Source organism: Candoia aspera, chromosome 1 (assembly GCF_035149785.1).
Source record: "Candoia aspera isolate rCanAsp1 chromosome 1, rCanAsp1.hap2, whole genome shotgun sequence".
Taxonomy (NCBI): Eukaryota; Metazoa; Chordata; class Lepidosauria; order Squamata; family Boidae; genus Candoia; species Candoia aspera.
The window spans coordinates 307598860-307615547 of NC_086153.1; the positions used below are offsets into that span (position 1 = coordinate 307598860).

The 16688-nt window shown below is 36.3% G+C and overlaps 1 protein-coding gene across 1 annotated transcript in view; it reads right to left on the reverse strand.

The window, feature by feature from the left end:
* Window positions 1–16060, reverse strand: part of DICER1 (dicer 1, ribonuclease III) — a 50805-nt gene extending 34745 nt beyond the window's left edge. The window contains 11 exon segments of the mRNA XM_063290283.1: window positions 1356–1510; window positions 3097–3339; window positions 6017–6149; window positions 7692–8164; window positions 9013–9181; window positions 9461–9621; window positions 10979–11113; window positions 12326–12456; window positions 12762–12924; window positions 15913–16035; window positions 16037–16060. Coding sequence (XP_063146353.1) covers window positions 1356–1510; window positions 3097–3339; window positions 6017–6149; window positions 7692–8164; window positions 9013–9181; window positions 9461–9621; window positions 10979–11113; window positions 12326–12456; window positions 12762–12924; window positions 15913–16035; window positions 16037–16060 — 1910 coding nt within the window.
* Between the last annotated feature and the right edge of the window lie 628 nt (window positions 16061–16688).

Below are 16688 nucleotides of genomic sequence, written 5' to 3' on the forward strand. Positions count from 1 at the left end.
TGACAGGGTTACTGCAATCCATATGCCTGATAGTATCAAAAAAATTCTAAACACTCTCAAAAATTCTGTATTATGTGAAAAAGTGTCAAACTAAGACACTTGTGGGGGAAAAATATGTCATAAAATTAATTTCCCCAAAGCTCTTTGCAAGTGTGCATAAATTGAAGTGCTGGTGAAGGTGGTTGGAGAAGATCCAGTTAACAGCCTATAAATTTCTATAGATACACATTTCTATAAATATATAGTTGATTTAGTCAAGCATTGATCTTATAAAATACTAGTAAACAATCTGACACACCATGATGCTTTTGCAGTGCTCCCTGCAACAATTATAAAAAATCAGTGACATGGTGTTCAACCATTTTGAAGTAAGTAGCTGATAAAAACTGTAATGTAAGTTCTAAAATAAGGTTAAAATAATGCAGTGGTTCTTAAACTGAAAGTAATCACCTCCAAGGGGGCCATTTGGGCTTATCCTGGGGATAATGGAGAAATTTGTAATTGCTTGTTTGTTAGTCTAGAATCCAGTTTGGGACTGCCACTGCCAAGATGCTTGTGTAAAACAACAGAGTCTGGTTTTTCTGGAGGTAATGACATTATTTAAGACTAGGAAAGAGGATAATGGGGTCAAAAAGTTTAAGAACTACTAACATTGTGTGAAAGGTTCTTCATTTAAAAAAAAATCAAGTCAGTAGAAAAAGCTCCTCCTTATGAGTATGTGAAATGGCTGTACCTGATTTCATGACTGCGCCACACACCACGGTGTTCATTCTATCCCCCAAAAGCATGATTTTTGGCTACTGAAAAAATGGTCCAGCATTGACGACGGTGAATGAATTCTGAGAGATCTAGCAATGACTGCACCAAAAGCCTTTTTCCTTAGGGAAGTGGTATTTAAGAATATACCCAACATCCTTCCAACTGGTGAGGACACTAAACCTTGTGCGAACACCTATATCATTCAATCTCTGCCTCCCAAAGCAACTGGGTAGTTTACCCTTGGTTGGATGCCTCCTTACAGCAAGCAGGGAACAATGAGCAGGAAAGTTAAGAGCAGGCAAAGTTCAATACATTGTAGAATTATCACTTGCTTTAAGAATATTATACTGCTACCTCTCTCCCATTTCATTCCCTCCCCATCCCCCAATATCAAACATTTATAGAATATTTCAGGAGAAGAAATAACTCTTAAACAGTAAGTGTTTATCCTTATTTCTTGTAAGACGTAAAATCCTTAGTGTAACCATAACAGACAAATGATTAAAATAGATACAGTTGCCAGCATTTAATTAAAAGGCTGCTTTATATCATATCAAATACAGAGCTAAATAGGGAAACAACAGTAGGCCTCATACCGATTAATGTGTCCAATAGCAGTGTTTATTGTGACTCTTGGACCACCATCTTCTGGCCTCAACACATACGGTGGGAAGATGTCATCATCATCTATAATGGGCTCATTTTCTGTTTCACTAATATCAACAGACTTCGAGCATTTGTTCCTCAGGATCTTTAAAAAAAAAATTGAGAATGACAAGAACATTCTATGTATTATCAGCTTTGAGATAAACATTATCAGCAAGAGTGAAAGATATCTATTACAATCAGTTCTAGAATAATTAAGGTAGAATGGTATTATCTATGAGTAATATCTTTACTAAGTTTATATTAGTTCCCAGGCCTTTTAAGGGGAAGAATTACCACAATCCACAATTATGGAAGAGGCCACACCAACATTAACAGTACATAAAAAGGTAAAGGTTTCCCTTGACGTAAAGTCCAGTCGTGTCCAACTCTAGGGGGCGGTGCTCATCTCCGTTTCTAAGCCTTAGAGCCGGTGTTGTCCATAGACACTTCCGGGTCATGCGGCCAGCATGACGACTCGGAACGCCATTATCTTCCCGCCGAAGCGGTACCTATTGATCTACTCACATTTGCATGTTTTCGAACTGCTAGATGAGCAGGAGCTGGGACTAGCAACAGGAGCTCACCCCGCCGCGCGGTTTCGAACCGCCGACCTTCCGATCGGCAGCTCAGCGGTTTAACCCGCAGCGCCATACATACCAGCTAAAAAAAAGAAACTAACAACACTGACTCACAGAAAATTGAATGTTCAGATTCTGTGGCTTCTGTCAGAAAAAGAATAGATCAGACTTTTTGTATACTATTTCATGAATATTAGCATATAAATGCTGGTTATATTTTTATACATATCAGGGCTGTCCAAATCGTTCAAGAGAAGTGCTTCGGAACATGCAGGAATGTATATGAAGCACTATTTTCCAACAGTTAAAGCACCTGTGTCTTTATAAAGGCTGGTATAACTCCTTCAGAAGTTACTCCCAGCCAACTCTGCAAATGGATACATGCACAATTTGCTGTTTCCAAAACACCTCTTTTGAAGTATTTACATAGTGTGTATGTGTAGGTGAATAAAAATATAAAATATGTTTATAATTTAATGAAAATATAAATATATAAATAAAAGAGTTGGCCAGTTTACTGAGAGATGCCTATGGGTTAGTTATTCATTCATTTGAAAATCCTCTGCCTATTTCTTACTGCACTCAGTAGTCTTTCTGTGGATCTTCCAGTCTGGATCCCTTATTTGTTCCCCCCACTTCCCTTTGGGCAATATAATCTTCTACATGTATTCTTTTTGCTCCTCTAGTCATCAAGACATCTTAATTAAACCTGGATTCTCTACGTTTCTTCCACTCTGAAGAGTAACTGTCTGATAACTAAACTACTGAATTGCTACCTATTTGCCACATTTTCAGAGTCATACAATCATGGTTCTTTTTGAAAGGCATCTGGGGATGAGTAAGACTCTTCAGCTAAGAAGCAGAGATGAGCACCGCCCCCTAGAGTCAGACACAACTGTGCAGGGGAAACCTGTACCTTTGCCTTAAGATCATGCTACCCTGCATCAGGCTGATTGTTATAATTGTATTAATTGATTTTTGTTTTTAATCTTCTGATATTAATACTGTAAGCCACTCTGTGTATTTGGAAGTGGAGTGGCATACACATTATACAAAGAAATAAATACTCCCCCCATTCTGCTTCAGTGTCCTGGACTTCTTTAACACATACCTTCTCAATAGCTTTGTAGGTTTTAAGATCTTCTTCAAAACATTTAATTTTGTCTGAATCAGCTAACATGATGTAGTTTGAGATTGGTGCCCTGGCTCTTCCTTTCGATTGCACATAGGAACGATATTCTGTGGGCAAATCAAAACGAACCACCAAATTGCATTTTGGTATGTCAACACCCTCTTCTACAATACTAGTCGCAATTAGCAAGTTGGTTTCATGTGCTCGAAATTTTCTAAGTACCTACAAAGTAACCAAGAAGACATATTTCTAAGACAATCTGTTGTAAACCATTACTTTCACAAAACTTTAATACTTCAGTACTTGCAGAAGTCTACTTACAGTCCAATGGTTAGGAATAAAAAGTTATAGTTTTTAACAGAACTTCAATAAAATTAAAACTTATTTTAATTTTCTTCAATAAAATTAAAAACGTTAATAAATTATTTCAAAAAAAGGAATAAAAATGTATAGTAAAGACAAAAATAACAGGTTACAATTTTAGGGAATTGTTAATAATTTTAGAAAAAAAAACATTTTATACATTATTTGGTTCACCTTTTAATACCACTTTTTGTTTTTGTTCCCTAATTTATGCTGCGTTATCTTTAAAACATTCTTGTAGAACCTACCTCATATTTAACACTATGTCACTTCTCTAAAATTTAATATATTCTAAAATGCGTGCAGAGGACTCCCCAGATTTTCTTTTGTCATTTTGAAGGCAGAGGAAGCATTTCTACATTTTGATCAAAGTGCAGATTTAATTTCAAAAAGGTGTTTCAGAGCACAAGCTGTCTCTCTTCCTGGGATTTCCTGGACTATAACAAGTTGCAGACTAGTACTACATTCTCATTCTTGAGCTGAGAATTACCCACTGGTTCTTTTACTTATTGTCATTTGCTTCATTTGAAAAAATATACTAAGCACTAAAATACGTTTCTAGTTTACTGAAACAAGCTCATTTAAAGAGCTGCACTGGAAGTTACTGCCATAAATGGCAACGGTTTTATAATGGCAATTCTGAACTCTTAACTATATGTAAACAAAGTTTGGTTAGAGAAATATAATTATTTCAAACAATTAATATTATTTAATTTGAAATATTAATCACTTCCATTTTCCATTGAGCAGAAATAATTTTCCCAGAAACAGTAAAACACTTAACAAAAAAGTGGTACAGCCAATACAGTTTTAAGGTCCTTGAATCTCAATTCAGTGAGCTAGCAACTAAGAGCATCCAAAGTAATAAAAAGCAAACAAGCTTATTTTCTTAAACACGTCTAGTTATATTTTATAACATGTCTGATTCAAATGGACACTTAGCACTCAAACTAAATTGTCTAAAAATCCTTAAAGCACATGCTTAAACATCCAAAATCATAGAACAGCTATAGTTACATGACAAAGTGTAACAATCAAATTTCACTATTCCAGTCCTTTTTAAAGCACGATCCAGATACAAAAGCAGACTGTGTTTGCCTAACTTGTACAATTACTGTAAAGCTAGCTACATTTTCTGGACTAAAAAGCTCACTCTCTGCTAGCTACATTTTATTATATATGACATGAACAAAATGGAGTTAAATGAATCAGTTAATTATTCAGATAAATTGAAAATGCCTGAACTGAAACAGAACTCCCCTAAAATGAATTGAATCTGAACCTTTCTGATGCTTCATTTAGCACTAGGAGAACAGAGACCTAGGGTAATGTATTAAAAAAAGGATTGATTTCTTTCATTCTGATTCCTCTCTTTCCCAGGAACAGGATCAAGAGAAAAAGTCTGGGGAGTTCACAAGACCTTGAAGTATAGTACTGGGTGCTTCTTAGAAAAATGCTGGATTTTCAAGTCCCTCTGTAAGAGCTCCACAGCCATAATCCACTCAAATCCTTTCTAAAACTTTGGTGCAAATTGGAAAAAAAAGGCCTTACTATTTCTCATTCATAATATTTTCCTAGTTTCAGTATCTAATGTTAAGATTTTATAAGTTGCTTGCCTAGGGACAATTTAAAATAGAATATTTTAAATGTATATTATAGCCCCCCCCAAAGAGTCTATGATGTGAAGGAAAAAAGGAACAAATCTGTCCCATATGTCAAAGATTGTCCTGAATTTTTTACAGCTTTCTATGCTGTATCCCATCTTGCCCATTAATAACATACAGGTATGAAATAATTTATTTAAAAAACATAAATCACAACCTCTTCTCGATAACTGAAATTGTCAGATTTGATCCCACCAAGGGGAATTTTTTTCTGCAAATTTCATCTGGTTCTGTCAAGAATTACAAGAAAATTGAGATAAAAAGAGGCATGCATACTACAAATACACCTATATTTGTTTTCTTGTAATTGGACTCCATTCCATTAACTGCATAACCAATTTCGAACTCTCATCCAATTCTGCAGAAAGAGAAAATACTAGTCATGATGATTCCTAATCTTAGTCAATGGGTTCAAATCCAGAGTGAAATCAGAAAGGGAAGATGGCTCCAAATTGCCCTGAGGCTAAATCAGGAACCACATTGAATTGTACGGCTGGTGCAAAACCCAGAAATTGTGGGCAGAGGGTATTGACATTGACTTCACAGAGATAGCACATTGGGTTACAGAACAGAGAAGAGGGAAGAGGAGGAGAAACAGCAGCTACTGTTGCTAAAAATACTTATTTTTACTCTACAATATTTCCAACAACAATCTTAATTGCTATCATTCAAGAAAAGCAGAGTTATGAATGCTTTGCCTTGCTTTTCTATTTATGTTTTAAAATACATATATGATTTGTTTCAGAAGCTTTAAATACATTCCTTTTATATACTGATTGTTCACAACATTAAAAATGGAGAATTTCTTAGTGAAGGGTTCAAATGCAAGAAAATACGCCACATTTTTAGACAATTATTTTCATTAAAGTTACCTCTTCCTGCTTTCGGAATTCTACTTCCATCTGTTTGCTACGGGGCTGATTCTTTCCAATGCCATGTCCAGTTATAAAATTGCTGCTGATGTAAGCCAGCTCTGGGTCTTGTTTGCCAGCTTCTTTTATCAACCTAAACATATTACACATATTTTGGAAGTTGCATAAGTTGAAATAATATAAGATAATTTTTGGGATATCCAACAATACTGAAAATAGAGGCATGGTAATTGGCTTTCTTACCAGGATATATACACAGGTCTCATTCATTCTTTTAAAATTTAAACTTGAGTACAACTGACACTGATAAAGAACGTCTTACATGTGAAACAAGAAAGTTAACATCAAAACAGTTATGGTTCGTGTATGTTTAAATCTCCCCAAAATCTAGTGAAATTTTAACTTTTAGAGACTTACGTGGAACTGACAGAAATATGAATCTATCTGACAGCTTTCAAAAAGCAAGCTAGCAGTTTTTTTTAAAAAAAAAATCTCCCTAGGGCAGAAAACCACTGTTCTTCCTGGATAATATGCTCTTCAGCATAGTAATTCCAATATCCAGTTTTCTGTGGCTCATTTTTGTCCATTACCCACAAAAAACTGCATGGCCTTGTACTTGAAATGGCCAGCAGCTTCAACCACCTTACAAAAGGCTATGGTGGGCTCTGCTATGTACTATATTCTTATCAAGGATTGCGTTAATTCATATTCAAGTTCATGATGTTATTTCTTTGGCTGAGCCATCAAATAAATTGCCATACTATTTCTCTTTTGTGCTCTCTTCTGGTAGCAACTAATCCCCTACATGGTTAGCCTTTATGGCTCAGTCAATACACATATTCTCACATGCTAGATAATTAATCAGATAGTTATATTTATCATTCTATTTATTTCATATAAAAGAGACAACCCGAAGGCTTGGGAAAATCCAAGGACGCGTAAGAGTGCAAACCTGTTTTGTATATATTAAAAAAAAAACCCAAAGAAAACCCAATTAAGACTACATATGTTCAGTGGCAAATGAATGCTAAGAAAGTGAAATGGACTGAATATCTGGAATCCTGAATGGGGAGTATTGCACACTACGGCACATCACATAGTTCATACAGAATCCTCATCATCTTGAGAATCATTTTACAACAACCAAGAGTTTTAGCTATTAAATGCCTAGTTTTTGTTTAAATTACATTAATTTTCTGTTTGTTTTCCTGCAGTTATTTTGGTCAAAACTCATTTCAACAGATTAAATCCAGTTATTATGAATTACATGAAACCATCTTAACTTTAATATCTGTATTTCAAGACAAAAAGCATAAAATTTCATATTTTAAAGATTCACTTTAAGTAACTATCACCTAATTTGGAACAACTCATTTCTGTCCACATGCCTATGAGCATCTGTATGTATATTTTTATTGTACACTGTATGCACAAATCAGACAAAAATAAAATCTTACCAAGTTTTTAGTTTCTTCAATATATGAATATATGAATTAGCAATACATACCATCAAATGAGATTGTAAAACAATAAAAAGCATCTCAGTGGGTCTACGCAGCCTTTTCTGATTAGTATGTGTATCAATGCTTTCTCTGAATGGCTGAATAGTTATTCCAAATTAATCCTATGTCTTTTTGTTACATACAGTACTTTTCATTTTATTAAAGGAATTTACCTGTTTAAAACAACTGCAGTGTATCTTCGTTCCACAAAAATAATTCCACATAAAATATTAGTGAAGGGAGAAGGAAAGTTAGTCTCTGTCTTCTCTTTCTCTTCTATTTCTTCATCCTCATCATCATCCTCAGAATCACTCCAAGATACGTAGTTATCCTGATTCCTATTATTATACCATTCAACACTTTCAAATTGTTGACGTTCATAGGGTTTATATTTGCGCAAGATTTCAAGCAGTTTTATTACTTTTGGGGTTACAAATTTCAGGTCAAGTGAGGAAGGCGAGAAGTGCTCTTCACAGAGTGCATGAATTTTCCTTAGGAAAGTATCTGTAAACAATAAAAATTTCCTGTGCAGCTCCTCTTGCTCATGCTTAATGTACTTCTGTAGTTCTCTCACCATCATCCCAGCTACTTTATCTGCACACCACGGTCCCAGAACAAGCAACACTGCCCGGCAGTCTGACAGTATCTGCAACCAAAGAAAAATTTATCCGTTCAGTATAGCACACACGTGACTATTCTATTATCAGTTTAGCCAGTAATTAATTTCACAGGAACTCAAAAGGATGAGATCAATAAAGAATATGCCTACATATTCATTTCCCATGAGGTTCAAATTGAGTGAATTATCATTAATACAAATCACAATGTGTTTCACATCAGAGTGAGAACTTCATTTTTTCAACCTGGTATAGATACCAGAATAAACTATGAATATGCAAACAAAGAAATAAGGGAAAATAAATCACAGTACTGGGGCAGTGATTGGATTTGGAATGTATGACTACAAAACTGATTCGTGGATAACCAGTTCTTTGTTTAAATTAATTTCTTTTACCCTCCTAGTTTTGGATGCCTGCAGGTTTAAGAGAACTCAGTTGCTACAGCTCATTTATATAATTACATGTCCTAAAATTAATCTTTAGACTCAACAATGATCAGGTTACACAACATCTTTAAAAAAAAAAAAAGAATCCCAAGTGTTTTTTAAAATTATCACCAAAATTATACATTTCATGTTATTGTTTCTTGATCATTCCTAGTAAAAGATTAGGAATAAACTGTGCAGCTTGCCTCTATTTAATCTTAAATATATTTCTTATACATTTTTTAAATTCTCAGGTTTGATCTTTAGATTTTAAACTGAGGGTTTATGTTAACTTCCCAAACTGATTAACTATTAATACAAAATTGATGGTGAATAAAGAAAGAAACTTAAAACATTTCTGTATAAAAGTGAAAATTTCTATGAAACTACATGACTTAAAATATAGTAAAACAATAATATAACAATGATACGTAAACTGTGGTCTATACCTGCTTAGAAATTAAAGTAGAATCTTTCTCTCTATAATGTACAGATATGTTGCAATCATTCAGAAAGCTAAGTGCATCATCCAGCTCTGATAACAGTCTTTCATAGAGCCCGCTTTTGTCAGAATATGGTCCGCAATCCACCACAATCTCACATGGCTGAGAAGTGTATCTTTACCATGAAAAAACAAAAGGTTTTGTTTATAAATGTTGAGCGCTGATAAATGTAAGATGTTACTAATTAAGAGATTGCATGTGATTTAAAAACTATACGGGATTATGAAGATACGATATTCAAACTGACATTATTAAATGGATTTAAACCTCCAAAATTAAAAAACAAAAACAAAACCAAAATGCTAACATTCCAAATATGCAGAATCAGTTCATCCTTTCCATATAAATGTTCATGAATGATATTCAGCATTCAGTCTAATATATGACAATATACCTGTCCAAAACCACTAAATCAGTTGCTGTTTCAGCACTGCTCTTTAATATTTTCTCCAGTTTCTGAATCTTCTCTTCTAACTCTGCTGGATCACACTTTCCATTTAAAATGGAAGCAGTTAATCCCAAGATTCGAGGACAGGATGGACAACTCTCACAAAGCTGAAAATAAAGCAGAAGGAAATTCAAGGATGCATTCAAACACATGGAAGGGGAAAGAAGGAATCCAATGACAAACTAAAATTTTGCATCTCTTTTTTCACTATGGAAAAGAAGTCCAGAGGGTTGAGAGAAAGAGAAGAAACTGATTTACTATATAAATCACAGACCTAGGTTTGATTTTTATTACTGTGCTGATATTAAAACACAATTAATCCTGGTCATACACAATCAATCTGAAGTTAGAATTTTGCAATGGTTTTGAATCCATTCCACAGGTCAGATCAACCCACCGCAGCTCTTCCTCATGAGACTCTACATTAAAGTAATGCAACTGTTTTATTCCACTGTGTAGTTCCAAAGGAGGAAGTCCAATTCTTATTGTGCTGGAGTTTTAAAGTCCCATAGATTGACTCAGATTTACAGATTCTGCAGTGTCTTGCTTACTTAAATAAATTCCCTACAGCTTTCTATTTAACATTTGGCAAGGAGAGGTCTTACTCCCCAATCTCCAAATGGATAATTTTAATAAAGTCTGTAAACATCAGTTACTGAGTATAAGCAACAAAACAGACCTCCTTGACAAAGGAGTATGTTCATGCCAAGCTCCTTTCCACCTTATATTACCCGCAAAACCCTAGAGTAAATAATACTTCCAAGCATTTTTGCTCTGTGAATTAATGCAGAAATAACTTCGCACACTGCAAAAAATAGCTTGCCACTGGCCATTCTGCTTGGATAGATTTAATTCTTCCTTCCTTCATTCTAGCAGAATTTGCTGAGCAAATGCACTTGTGAATCTTAACAGGAGAAGGAATCTGTTAATCTCTTCAGTGGAAAATCAGCTACTACAAGAATGAACAATATATCTTTATTACATTAATGCCCAAACAGTAGTATAGTATAAGATGATAGTGAACTTTATTTGCTAGCCACTGCAGTTTCTGCACTGGAAGGGTGCTTCTTCCAAAACTGAAGCAATCGCTTAATTAAATTTATATTATATCCATGAGTTTATAAACAAGGATATGAATTTTTAAATATGACGAAGTTAGGGGTGTGCAGCCCTTCAGATGTGAAGTCAAAAAGGTCCTTCAGCATATACAAAGGTGCTCGTGCAACACCTGTCATTACCTCTGTAAAGAAGCTGCCACTCTCCCAAGGCCTGCACAATAGCTGCAAGATCCCAGGAAAGTACACATTTGAGCTAAGGAGGCACCAGCAGTGTACTCACTTTCTGCTTCAAACCTTTTCACTTATTTGTAGTGCTGCACATCTTAAAATCAATGTTTTTTTCCTAACTGATATAAACTGAAAATTGAAGAATAAGCGTTCAATACATAGCTGAGTAATAATGTACCTTCATAATTTCTCGATAAGGATGATCCTGGATTGCAAGATGGCACTCATCAAAAATAAGGAGATTAATGTCTGAGAGGGCTAAATGTTCATTTTTTAAAACATTCAAAGCAACCCGACAGGTCATAACCAGAACCTGAATATGAAAAAATATAAGACAAAAATAGCATTACTGCTGTAGAAAAAGCTAATGGTACTCAATTTAGTCAATATTAAAAATGGACCACTTGTTTTTTTCTACATAAAGACAGGCTGTAACACAGAATTCGGCCTTTCATTTATACTTCAGATCACGTGAGGTGAAACACATTTTAATCCTATTCAAAGACTGCTCAAATCAAATAATAATATTCCATTTTTATCAAACTAGACAATATTTATAGGGCTGTTCCATAACATTTCCATCAAAAAAAGCCATGGGAACAAAATAGAAGACAGACTGCCATTGTATAATTTTAAAATTCTGCTATGTAGAGAATTAGATCTTAGATTAAAAAAATACCTGCAGACATATTTTTAGAGTAATATCTAACTGCCATGGATTCAGAGAAATACCAGTTAAGGGCAAAAATCCCTTTAAATTGTACATTCAGGCCAACTTTCCTCTCCTTTAGAAGAAACAGCTTTCTGCATCTTTTCATCCCTATGGAGCATAAGTAGCCTGATGATGTGATTAGTATACCAAGCTCTTGTCTGAGATAAGGAAAGGCCAACAGATTTATTTATTTATTTCATGCCCTTGAGTCAGTCTTTACTCCTGGCGACTACCTGGACTAGTCCCTGCAGTTTTCTTGGCAGGACTTTTGGAAGTGGTCTGCCATTGCCTCCTGCCTAAAGCTGAGAGTGACTGGCCCAAGGTGACAGCTGGCTTTTAGCCTAAGGTGGGACTGGAATTACAGTCTCCTAGTTTCTATCCTGGTGCCTTAACCACTACACCGAACTGGCTGTCGAACAGACTTTAGGCCTTCTTATCCCTCATCCTTCACATCTACTTCATTCCAGGGATTTGCTTCTGTTTACACAGAAAGAGCAGTCTAGAGAACCACTGTTTATCAAAGCAGTTTTTATTTAGAGGACGCTATTAATAAAATTTTCGCATAACATTACACAAGTAATAGAGTAAGCTACAGACTTCGGCTGTACATCCCAGTTAAATGATAAGACTATATTTAATATTGCCGGTCCTCATATCTCCTAATTCCAGTCTGCCCATATTCAACTGAAAAATACTGCACAGTACATTTATGTCATTTATGTTTTGTTTTACTGAAATAACACACAAGTCTTTACCAGATAAAATTAACCATGGTGTCAATCTATAGTATAAAAAACTATGAAGATATCTTACCTGGTACTTAGCAAATTCCTGGTTCCATCTTTCTTTTGTCCATGCTTCTGTTATTTCTAAACTTGAATACTCCCCCACTTTAAGATCTGAATGTGTCTTAACAGTTGATACTTGCTGAGCAACTTGGTTTGCTTTATAGAAAAGAAAAGACAGACTGGGGGTAGCAAAATAAACATTTTGACATCCATTCTCAAGTACACATGCAACTAGATTCATCCATACTAGGGTCTATGAAAAGTAGACACTTCGCAGTTAAATTTGGCTATTTCTCACACAGTAATTATATTCAAATCCTTAATACATACAGCCATATAACTTCAATTTCATCTTGCCTGTTAACAAAACATTGTTTCATTTTCTTGTTTTAAAACTCTAATTTTATTGTAAAATTAAAAATGATCTGTTCCTTATTGATTAAATAACATTACGTCCATACCTGAGTTGACCAAAAATACTGTTCTTTTTCCGTTTTTGTTGAAGTCTCCCCTGATCTGATAAGATAGTTCTTTAATGAGTAGTACTGCAATAAAAGTCTTCCCTGAGCCAGTGTTCAAACAGACTATAGTATTATGATCCAGAGCTGCTTCCAGGAGTTCCACCTAAAACAAATATAAATATTTTATTTTATTTTTTTTAAAAAAAATTCCCTGAATTGTATATAAATAAGATTTCAGACCAATCAATCAAACAGCTTCAAAAATACTTACTTGGTTAGGGAAAGCCAGATCAAACATTGTCTCTTGCTTTAAAGAACATTTTGAAGTCACAGATACTTGAAGTACAATGACTCAACATTATGGTGATTTTTCTGGACTCATAGCTCCTGCTTGAAAAGCAGGTGTAGGCTGTCACTGGGAGGGGCTTCAAATAATTACACCTTGTGCTCCATTTGCAGCCATTTCCGGGACAAAAAGCTTTCCTCTTGGCCATGCATACTTTTGTCACCTCGTGGAGGGACAAAATGCAATTTGTTCTACATAGAGCTGCCCCTGAAGACCACTTGGAAACTTTAGCTGGCGCAGCATACAACAGCTCAAGCAGGTATGGAGTATTTAGGTTCATTCATGCAGCACCACTACTGTATGAGCTGCACTGGCTGCCAATCAGCTTCTGCCAGTGACAGATCTGCTAGATCAGACTAGACTGTAACAGGATGCCTATTTCAGGGTCCAAATGCTTGACCAGCAGGGAACCCCACAGACTTTCTCTATGACTGGTGAACACTTGCTTTACAAAGGCTATTTATATGTTCCCCATCCTTAAAGGGAACAGACAATGCAACTCTACCACTGGAGTTGGGAAGCCATCTGGTTTGCTTCAGCTGCTCTCTTCATCACTAGCACCATGGGATTCTGTTTCAATGGATTTTATTAAAGATCTTCCCTTGGTACAGGGCTTACACAACCATTTTTGTTGTAGTCAATTTGTGTAATGGTATGTGGGAATGATCTTGGGAGATGGGGGGAAGAAATGCTGCCTAGGGAACAATCAGATAAGAGGGGGTGTAGCCCGCAGCTGCATAATGGACAGAGAAAGAAACTCAGAAAGGAACCTCCCTAAGTTATGAGATGGTAAAAGAGACCTCATGAGATCTGTACTTTCAGACATGCAAGATTTTGTTAATGTAGCCTTACAATAAAGTACAATTAGCTCATGTTTCTTGTCTGATCTTACTGAATTAAAAATTAAAATTGATGCATTCCCTGCCCTTACCACTTCTCACAGTTGTTTGATGGGATTTTAACACACTAATATTTTTCAGTGTAGGCTGGCAAATAATTTTAATTTCATGGACCTCTGAGAGGGTCTTGGGGGACCTCCACACTTTTAGAAACACTGTTTTAGACCATGTTTTTAGATACCAGTGTATGTGTGTGTTCGTTAGTGAATCATGTAATCTCAGCTCTCAGTTTACTCCAAAGTTTTGGAAGGCCTTCTTCCAGCTATTAAGACATTCTGATTAATTTGCCATCCTCAAATAATCTGGCTTCTAATGGGCAACCAGAGAGAGTGAACCAATAATCAGAACAGTACTTGAGATGCTATGTCTCTTATCAGCAGGACAACTGGATTGAGCTGTTGCCTCTTGCAGAATTTGCCTTTAACAACTCAATACATTCCTCCATAGGAAGGAATGTCTCCCTTTCAAGCAATCCATGGCTGCCATCTCCACTTTTTGTCCTCCAACTCCAGCATTCACTGGAGTTCCTCACACCTTGGAGTTTCTGCAGGAGAGACAGGTTGGTCATCTCCTCTTAAAGGAGCACTTAGATCTGGCAAAGGCTGTGTACAAGAGGCCACAGATGCTGAGCAGCATTTAAGGTAAAAATAAAATAGATAAATAATATATCTTAAATTATCCAAATCAAACAAAAGGCAAGAAAACATTTTCACACTTAGATAAGAAGGAAGACTGATTTCCTTTTATTTTTCCTCTCCATTTATCATTACAATGATACTCTATTAAGGAGGGACTATGACTCCCAGGTGTGTCATGAGGGAAACGGAAAAACCCAATACAAACATGATACTTCGAAGAGCAGGTGGCAGCTGTGGCCGGAAGGGCCTTTGCACAGCTTCGTGTTGTGCACCAGTTGCGCCCTTTCCTGGATCGGGAAGCCCTGTGGACTGTCACTCATGCCCTTGTTATCTCCCATATAGACTACTGCAATGCGCTCTACATGGGGCTACCCTTGAAGAGTATCCGGAGGCTTCAGCTGGTCCAGAATGCGGCCACGCGGGCTATTTTTGGCACCACTAGAAGGGCGCACATAACACCTTTGCTACGTGAGCTGCATTGGATACCAGTTTGCTTCCGGGTCCAATTCAAGGTGTTGGTTATCACCTTTAAAGCCCTACATGGCATGGGACCAGGTTACCTGAGCGACTGCCTCTTGCCCGTACCATCAGCCCATCCCACCCACTCATGCAGAGAGGACATGCTGTGGACCCCGTCAATAGGAGAATTCCATCTGGTGCGGTCCAGGAGCGCCCGCCCTTTGGAATATCTTGCCCCTGGAGGTGAGATTAGCCCCATTGCTCCTAGCCTTCTGGAGGAAGTTGAAGACCTGGCTCTGCCACCGGGCTTGGGGCAGGGAGGAGAATCGACATACTTGGGGTTGGCTAGTGCCTTAAAGTGCCCCTCCTACATAATGATTGAAGAGATCATAGCCATCTGGATTTTATGAGCTGGGGTAGTTAAGAAATTGTTTTAGTTTTAATGGGATTTTATTAGAATTTTATTGTATATTTATTCTATATTGTAAACCGCCCAGAGTCCCTCCAGTCGGAGGAGATGGGCGGTGACAAATTTGATAAATAAATAAATAATAAATTGTTCTTTTGATTAAGGTAAATGAGTTAATATAATAGTAAATGCATCTTTTTCTAGATTCTATAGTATAGTACTTCAACTTTGAAATTCCTGGACACAAAATGGTAACACACAGATTCCAGTATCTTTTTTGCTTCTAGTGTTAACAAGAGGAGACAAAAAAATATATGTAATGAACTGGAATCTAACAAAAATGCACTCTAAGACACAAACATATTTTCACTGTGAATAGTATTAGCACTACAATTAGTACCTGATATTTTCTTGGTGTGTAAATGTTATCATGAATTGCTTCTTGTTGCCATGGTAGTCCAAAAAAAGGACCCATTGGAGAGGAAGCTGGGGTCATGAGTTGTAGTCCTGCCATATTGAGGGATTGCAAAGCAGGGCTTGTCATTCATTCATCCAGTGTTTCTTTCATAGCATTTTTTCTGCACAGCTTACTAGTGTGGAAGAGATTGCAATATTAAAACTATTTATTAACCATTTATGCATATATACAGAAAAGTATTTAAAGTTTTTAAAAGTAAACTGACACACGCATAGAATCCCAAGAGACAATCTAGAAACAAAATGTGAAAAGCATTATATTACCACCCTAGCTGGGCAGCATTCTTCCAATTCCTAAAAAAGAAGCGTGCAAACTTTTTCAGGCCAAAAAAGAAAAGAAAAAAGGCTTTTGGATGGCATGCCTATACTTCAAAAAATGTGTAGGAGCAGGAGAAAGAAACAGGCAAGCCAAAGAAAAAAACTGAACCTGAACTGATTTAAACTAAATTATATTACAGAAAGTATGACTAAATATATTGAGATTAGTCAAATTCTCATCTGTCAGGTTAAAATTGACAATTCAGCGACTTCTGGGGGAGGAATGGCAAACTAGCACATCTCCAAATGAGTGGATGACAACCACAGCAAAGACTAAAGAACCAGTAAGTAGACTGGTCCTACAGAACCTCTCTGGAGGAGGAGGGGATGGGGAGGACAATGGTCTCCCATGGGTTTGAGAAACAGGAGACAAAGGAAAGC